Source organism: Poecilia latipinna, unplaced genomic scaffold (assembly GCF_001443285.1).
Source record: "Poecilia latipinna isolate Pla-1442-1.1 unplaced genomic scaffold, P_latipinna-1.0 Scaffold342, whole genome shotgun sequence".
Taxonomy (NCBI): domain Eukaryota; kingdom Metazoa; phylum Chordata; class Actinopteri; order Cyprinodontiformes; family Poeciliidae; genus Poecilia; species Poecilia latipinna.
Window position 1 is genome coordinate 90,229 of NW_015112958.1, and position 8,109 is coordinate 98,337.

The 8,109-nt window shown below is 36.1% G+C and overlaps 1 protein-coding gene across 1 annotated transcript in view; it reads right to left on the bottom strand.

Moving 5' to 3' along the window:
* epha5 (EPH receptor A5) overlaps nucleotides 1-7,721 on the bottom strand; it is a 74,897-nt gene extending 67,176 nt beyond the window's left edge. The window contains exon 1 of the mRNA XM_015035640.1: nucleotides 7,327-7,721. Within this exon, the coding sequence (XP_014891126.1) occupies nucleotides 7,327-7,426 (100 nt within the window). The 5' untranslated portion in view covers nucleotides 7,427-7,721. The remainder of the gene's footprint in view (nucleotides 1-7,326) is intronic.
* Between the last annotated feature and the right edge of the window lie 388 nt (nucleotides 7,722-8,109).

An 8,109-nucleotide genomic window follows, 5' to 3' on the forward strand; every position in this document is an offset into this window, starting at 1 on the left:
ATAAATTTTTTAATTTTTTTTATATTATTCTTGTAAATATTTTTTTTTTATTTATATAATTTTTTTTTTTTTTTTTTTTTTTTTTTTTTTTTTTTACGTTAAAGCGGCATGCTTTCTATTCAGTGACAATGTGTAACTATTTCTGGTGAAGAAAATCCAATTATTATTATGGGCCCCAGATATGCCTTAAACTGGGATTTAGATATCCAAGTTTCAGACTATATGATAGGCAAGTTTGACACTATTTTGATGTAAAAAAAAGAAGGTTTTCAATTACCTTGATGTAGACTAATAAACTAAAACAAAATAAATTGGAATGACATTTGAATATGTTGTATTTGTAAAAACACAAATAGGAGCACTATAAAATGCATATTTGGCAATATGACAATCTTAGAATTAAGCATAGCAATGGGTTATATAGACATCTCAGCTAAAATACAGCTTGTTAATGAAAAAATAGAGCAAACACATTTTGCTATCTGTTCAGCAGCTTCCATGCTTGACCCCAGGCACTCGCCTTTTATCAGTCTCAACAAATACCACGGTCTTAAAAAGGTGAAAATTTCAAAACTCTTGACATTTCCCCTCCTACAATTTAAAGTCCTTTTTTATATAAAAAGTGGTCTCAAGTTGCCCCACACTCCCGTTGTTCCCGTTACCTGTTTAAGCGTCACTCTTATTTTTCTTGTTTGCAAGAAAGAGTGCACACTTATAGTTTCCAATTCAGCAGCCGAATTCAAGACTGTGTCACTGTCTGAGCTGCAAAAGATTGCTTTTCCAGCTTGGAAAAGCATGCTGTGACAATTAAGGCAGCGCCACCCATTATTGTTGTTGGAGTGTTTAGCTTTTCCAAAAGTAAATCATGTCGAGCCAATAGCTCAGATAATTAGCCAGTTATTGGCTTTCAGTGTAACTCCATAAACAACAAAACAGCCAAATGTGATGATACTCTGTGCAAACAGTCAGAATGATTTCTAACTTATGCTTTTAGGATAAAAGCACAAGTGTCAACTAAATAAATCCATTGTTTTAGTTGACATTTGTGATTGCAATAAAATTGTATATGTTTTACTTATATGAATGTCTTCATGTTAAAAAAAATATTTAAAAGGAACTTTCATAGACCTAGTCTGACTTTCAGCTGTTCTCAACTAATAAATGTTCTAAACATTCCTGTATATGTAATAATCAGTATAAAACTCAAACAGCAGCATTTTAATAACCGTCATAAAGACATATAGATAAAGTGCTTAGATCACTTCTACATTACTTCTTTTTGAAAACCAAAAGATGAACCCTGCACTGCATTAGAAGTATGACATTGCGATAACTTTTCGGATATCGTATTGACAATATTGATAATGATTAACCTGCATTTTTCTGTATAATCAACACTTTGGTAGTTAATTTACCTTGACGTCTCAAAGCTCAGTGAACTGTTTATCCAAGTAGAATGACGTAAGTTGAAGAGTTTACATGCAAGGCACATGAAATATTATAATCTTACAAATTTTGCATACCATAAGACCTTTGCAATTAATATTTTGCTCAGCTCTAAATGATGCTAAGAAACAGTGGTGTTTTTACTCAAGGTTGTGACGCCATGAGAATCTCTTATGGGCTCCAAGCTACTTGGCCCTCTCGTTGGTCTACATGCCAAATTAAATGGATTCAGTTTTTCCCCCCAGAGTAATTAAAGTAAAGGCTAATCACAAAACTGTTTTAAATAATCTGTAAATTTAGAATAACACGGTTCAGGTTTACTAAAGTATGGAAATTATTCCAGATGGAGAATTTGAGCTAATAATGAAAAAAAAAAAAAAAAAAAAAACATATTTTTAAATGTATAAAAAATTCACAGTGGAAATTGTGAAGTGTAGGCATACAGGTGAAGTTCACAGGTGAATTCACGTGATGTAGTAGAACATGTACTAGTTCAAAGTAATGGTTAGCTACAGTCACTTCCTTACATGAGTTGACATAAAAATGCATCATACTGCCACTGTGTGAATTTGGTCAGTTTAGTGATAGAAATCTGTATTTAGTAACTGGCGCCCTGAAGCCTGAAACATTAACTATAAGTCAAAGACACTTAATTAAAAGTCAAAGCTAACCAACCTGCTAGAAAAAATAATAATAAAGACTGTCTAGAATCTGAGGTAAACCCAAAATTAAAACTCCCTAAAGAGTAGAAGTAATGCATAACATTCACTCAATATTTGCAAAGCTTATGAACATCAGGTGTAGATAAATGAACAGCAGTTCTGTTTTAGCTGTAGATGCTGTGATAAGCACTGTGCAAAAAGAACAGCCAACCCTCAAAAGTAAACAAAAGGAAGGCTACACATAAAACACCTGCAGACAGGAGAGCAGAACAAAACAAGGACAAAGCTAGCACTGTAACAAAAGCACACTTCCCCCTCACACACTCACCGCGTCTTACTGTCTCCACAGCTCTGCTGAGAATAATAAAAGATGTCCTTAGGAGGCGATTAGACACCTAATTAGGCCATAAAGAACAGATAAGTGATACTGAACTAGATCATAAGGGATACGTTACCTCTTTCATTCTGTCTCTCTCGCTCTCCAAGGATAAAACCAGACAAGTCGGAGCTCAGAAATGACAAGCATCTACAGAACGCGTTATTAAAAGTCATCAGTACTGAATGAATGGCGCGACATAAAGTCGTGAGCCACATTATTTCAAAGACTGATATTTTAAATATGCCAAAGAGTGAGGATATTTTCTGCTCCGAATGTTAACAATTCTCACTTAGAATACAGTTAACATATGAGCAATTTTGATACTCTGATTAGTTGCAACTTTATCCAAGTGATTTTTAACAAGTTCTTGCACACAATTTGTTCGTTTTGTTTCCAACATATTTTTTTTTCCAAAGTCTATTTCTTCCTGTCTTTACCCCCTTGTATTGGATTGTAGCATTTACGTGCTATATTTTATTGTTCTTGGCTGAATGGTCTACTCTCCATCTGCTGTGCTGTATGCAGACAGGCAGATATAAAAGTCCCTCAAACCTGTTGCGATTAATTTTTCCCTTCCTCCTTAATTGTGTTGACTCACTAATGCAACAAGTAGTGGTATTTTTTTTAATGCTTCAAATATTAACAGGCTGAACTAGAAAGGAAATGGGCTGTATTTTCAAACATCCTCTAAAATTAATCAATTTCAATAAGAATGGTTTAGCTTCGGGAGACGAAATTAATCACAGAAGTGTGTACAGTTTTCCTCGTAATGATTCGTCGGGGGATTCATCACTGCAGGAAACTGTTCCCATTAAAAGAAGCATCAAGATTATTCTTCTCATTTGATGTTCTTTTGGCTTCCAACAAACACAAAAAAAGACCACGGGCGCATCTCAGCAAAGCAGAATATAATTGAAAAGTTAATTTATTTCGGTAATCTAAACTAAAAAGTGAAACTCGTTACACAGACTCATTATCCACAGAAGGGTATCTGAAGTGTTCATCTCAGGTGGTTTTAATGATCATGGTCAATGGTATTATGTAGAAGCCTGACCACAAAAGGTCAGAATCTGGCAAACAGATTAATGGGAAGCTGAGTGGAAGGAAAAATTGTGGTAGGAAAAAGTTTAGAAGCAACTCCTAATCATCAATGATGATTTGAGGAGCTGAGGTATTTACTGATGGAATATATACGTTTATAAAACAAGTAAACTTCTAAATGGTATTCTAACTCGATGAAAAACATCTGTATATGAGACACATTCCCTTTCACAGGATATTCACTTAGTTGTAGTAGCACATGGCATGATAAAGTTATGCTAATATTAAGACAAAAGAGTAAGTCCTGAGAGTTGCCAAAATTAAGGTTTCTACAAAGATAAACTTTGTGATTGTATGTTACCCAAATGTTTTTTTTGTTTTGTTTTTTTTCCCCTCTTCAATTACAAAGAATTAGTCAAATGAGAAAACAGGCTGATTTAATTATGGGCTGTGCTCTTCCCTTCAATTATGCATGCAATTCTATGATTATCTATCACAGTGCAAATATCAGTCGAATTAATCTTTAACTTGTGTTGAATATCTGATTTGCACTTATGTAGTGAATATTTAGTGAATAAAAGTACTTATAAGACATCCAATTTTAAAAATAATGAGACAGAAACACTGATTAAGAGTTTAAAAATGGGGACAAAGAGTTGACTAATTCCTAGATGAAAAGATCAAATGTCAGTTTGCTTCAGAGCATCTCTCTGTCTCCTTACGCCGTTGCATGCTGATTAATCTAAAACTCTTGAGTTGTTGAGAACGACAAACCCTTCACGGGATAAACTGCATGTATTTTTATTTTTATTTTTTTGGTGAGACTATTCCTACACCATTCAGAACGGTGACAAACTCATCCTATTAACTACAAAAAGGTAATTCCTGAACCCCTGGTGGAATAATTTCAACCCTTGGGATCCAGAAACAAAGACGCAAGCCAACACAATGTCGCAGGACTCCTGAAAGGTGCCGCGCAGACCCCCCCCCCCATCCAAGCTGTTTAAAAGACCACACATTGGGAGTCACTTTTGTCAAGCTAAACTTTTGACTAAATAAATCCATCATGGGAAGAATACGCAGGCTGATAAATGTTCCTCATTTCCCGGATAGCGTAACGCTGTTCAACAGCTCCGAACAATGGTGCCATTAAAATGCTGCTCACTGTGCAGACAAAAGACTCCAAACAATACCATAGCCCCATTTTCCCTACTTTGCAAAATATTTCTATATGTACTGCTACGAGATTATCGGGTGACGATAACTTTGACAAAAAAAAGTGCCACAGTTTCAAGATGTTATCACAAATAAGTACTAAATTTACTGACGACGTTTCCATTGCATGATTTGGGAATAATTTCATGTCTCCCTAATTGGCAAACCACTGTTTTTGTTCTTTGACGCTGAAGTTAGCATGTGATTGGTAGCTTCCAATTCAACAGCCGAATCAAGCGCTGCGTCACTTCCTGAGCTACAAAATGACACACCCCAAATCAGATCCCAACATCAGCTTTGTCATCAGCTTTTCATAAGTCTGCAAGTTAAGTGGTTGCTTAGCAGCATTTACCTTGTCACAAGGTTGATGAAAACAGCTGTCTGATCAAAGAAAAACAAAAAAAAACAATAACTGCTTTTAAAAAGTTCATGTCGGTCTGCTTACTCAAAAATTGACCAAATTTATGTTTTGTTTTCAATGTTAATTTCCATTGTCTGCTCATAATATATGGCATAACGTAAAACTTGTCAATAAAGCACTAAAAACGTTTAGTTTCCTTATAACAAGAAAGCTTCAAAAATATTAAAAGAAGTTATCGTTTTGTGGTTTGGACACTTAAAAAGCATGCAAAACATAAGTGGTTCATAATGCCCCTGTTAATATCTAAAGGTGATGAACTTCTAAACTTAAAAAAAGTATTTTCAGGAGATATTAAACAATGCATAAAATCTGTAAGACATAATTAATAGTTTTTAAATATAAGCGATATCAGTTAAATCATAATAACTAATTTATTTTGACAATAATTCTCACCTAGCCATCATGAATTAACTGAAGATGTCCATTGTGTATATTGGTAGTATAACAAATTAATATATCAACTAAATATAAAGTGTAGGCGTTTCTGTAGCAGCAGTAAGTTTATATACAGCTTTAGCTCAATGCTAATGCCAAACCTTCATGCTTGCAGCACGTTCTTAATACTGAGGCAGCTGCTGCCAATAAAAGCCACATTTTAAGTGTCACTGTCAGGAAAAGGGGCTTTTCGTTAGAGATCTGCAGATCAGGCGTCTGCTGACCAATATGATTTCTAGTTTTTTTTTTGAGGTGTCACCTGCTCATTTTGATTATTTTCTCAAAAGGCTTTAAAATATAAAATTTTTTTTTAAAAAAAGATACGTTTTGAATCCAGCCAAAAATGAAGACATCATGAGATCATCCTTATTTTTTGCCCTGGGCATATGTCCCTAATCATAATACGATTAATAATAAACTGCATATATGCAGAGCATAACTAAAAGTACTGAGAGTTTTTGGTTTGAAGAATTTGGTGAACAAAGAGAAAAATTCAACTTCAATGTCAGACCTGTCGATAGCATAAAAATGTGTAGATTCTGATCGGTAAATCTCCAATTTAGATACCATCTAGTCAGGTGGAAAACGAGAAATCGTGACATTATTTTTGAATATTGTTATGACATATTGAATCTTTTTTTTTTTTTTTTTTTTACAATCATCATGAAGATCCCACCACGCTTCTTGACCATCTTGTTCAGAATCTGGATCTGAAGCGAGCATAAAAGGCAGGTGAACTCCTCCAACTGGCCAGAAATAATATTGGCAAGAAGATTTTGAAAGCATGCAACCTAAACCAGGACAGTCTACCACATGTAATGTCTAAGCAGTTGAGTTCGATTATGGCACAAAGAAATTGAACTGGTGATTGTGATGATATGTATTGTGCAGTTTCACCATTTTGTTCGAGTGGATCTGAGACATCTGATCAGATGTTTCATGCTTTAGCCAAAAAAACTCTTGTTTTTTTTTGTTTTTTTTAATTAACTAATTTGGCAGATAAGAAAATCAAAAATGTGTAAATCTGTTGTAGCTGATAACTGTACACAATTTCTGTGGACAAATAATGACTTAAAACATAACTCATTTAAACACATGCAAATTATTATGAGAAATGTATGGCTTAAATTCTTAACAGTTTGCTTTAGCAGTGCAAGACCTGTTATTGTAACACAGCGTAACCCAATTAGCTCAAGTAGACATTTAAAAAGTGAGAAAGATCGGGGGAAATTAATGTCATTTTAAAACTTTTTTTTTATGATATCATGATGATGTAAAGTCTGGAAAGACAAAGTGCGAACTGGCAGAGTTGCAACGGATTAAAATGAGCAGTTTATATGTTCTAGGAAATTGTTAAGGACTGATCTAGACATCTCTGCTGCTTTATGTCTCTTTGCTACCACGTCCAAGTACGCTGGTTATCTGACAGGGACATGTTCTGTTCAAAGGTCCTTTTTTTTATTTCTGCTTTTATCGAGTCGGAACACACAGTCATTAGAGGCTAAAAGAACAGCTGTCATAAATGTACCTGCTTTAATAACACCGGGCAACCCCCACTTCTTTTGTCAAGCAGCCATATCAACACATGAGCCTGGCGGTTAACGGCACTTGAGAGAGACTGCAAACCTTTAACCGATCCGACTTTTCAGAGCCAATTAAAGCCCGATTTAAGCAGCGCGCTCAGGATTGGTGTCAGTCACCAACAGAGCGTGTCTGCCCCGCTTTACCTTCATTTGCGGGGATGCACCACGCTCCGATAACTGCCAGACTCCAAGTCCACGTCCATGCCACCGGCCGAATGCCACAACTCCTCCAACGAGATTGCATGGCGCATCCAAAAACAACAACAACAACAAAATTTGAAGAAAAATAAAAAAAATTCAAAGCCGGCAACCGTGGCAGGTCGTCCCTAAACAAGAGCAGCTTCAGTGAGGATCAGACGGGAAACCGTGAGAAAACCATTTGTATTGTTCAACGTCCGCTCGCGCAGATTGGAGCTCATGTTCCGCCGCGACCGGAGGACGGTAAATGAGGAGCGGAGTGAGCTCCGGTTTGGGGAAGGCGGGCAACGCGCCGGGGGGCGGAGTAAAAGCGCAAGGTCTCTCCAATCACAGACCACCCACAGGTGAAACCCGCCGCTGCTGGACTGCTGTCCAAATGATCATCGATTCTCAGTCCTTTCCACTTTAGTTCTCAGCCCATTACTTTCTTGTTCCATTTAGGTTGCTCCATCTCTCTGACTGGGTGTATGAGAGCAGCGGAGAAAAGCTTTGCAATTCGCTGAGTCTTACGGTAAAAGCTGACATGGTGAATTGAATAAAGGGCATTACCAGTTTGAAACTGATAAATCAGTTATCGCATTGAAGTATTTTTGGTTTTGTTTATTAGTCCACGTGAAGCAGCTATGATTAAGAAACAACCTTGCTGCTTATGTTTCTGACCTCCTGTGAGGAATTATTCTGAGTGGAAATATATGTGAACTGTATTCTTGTAATAAGTCAAACTACAGG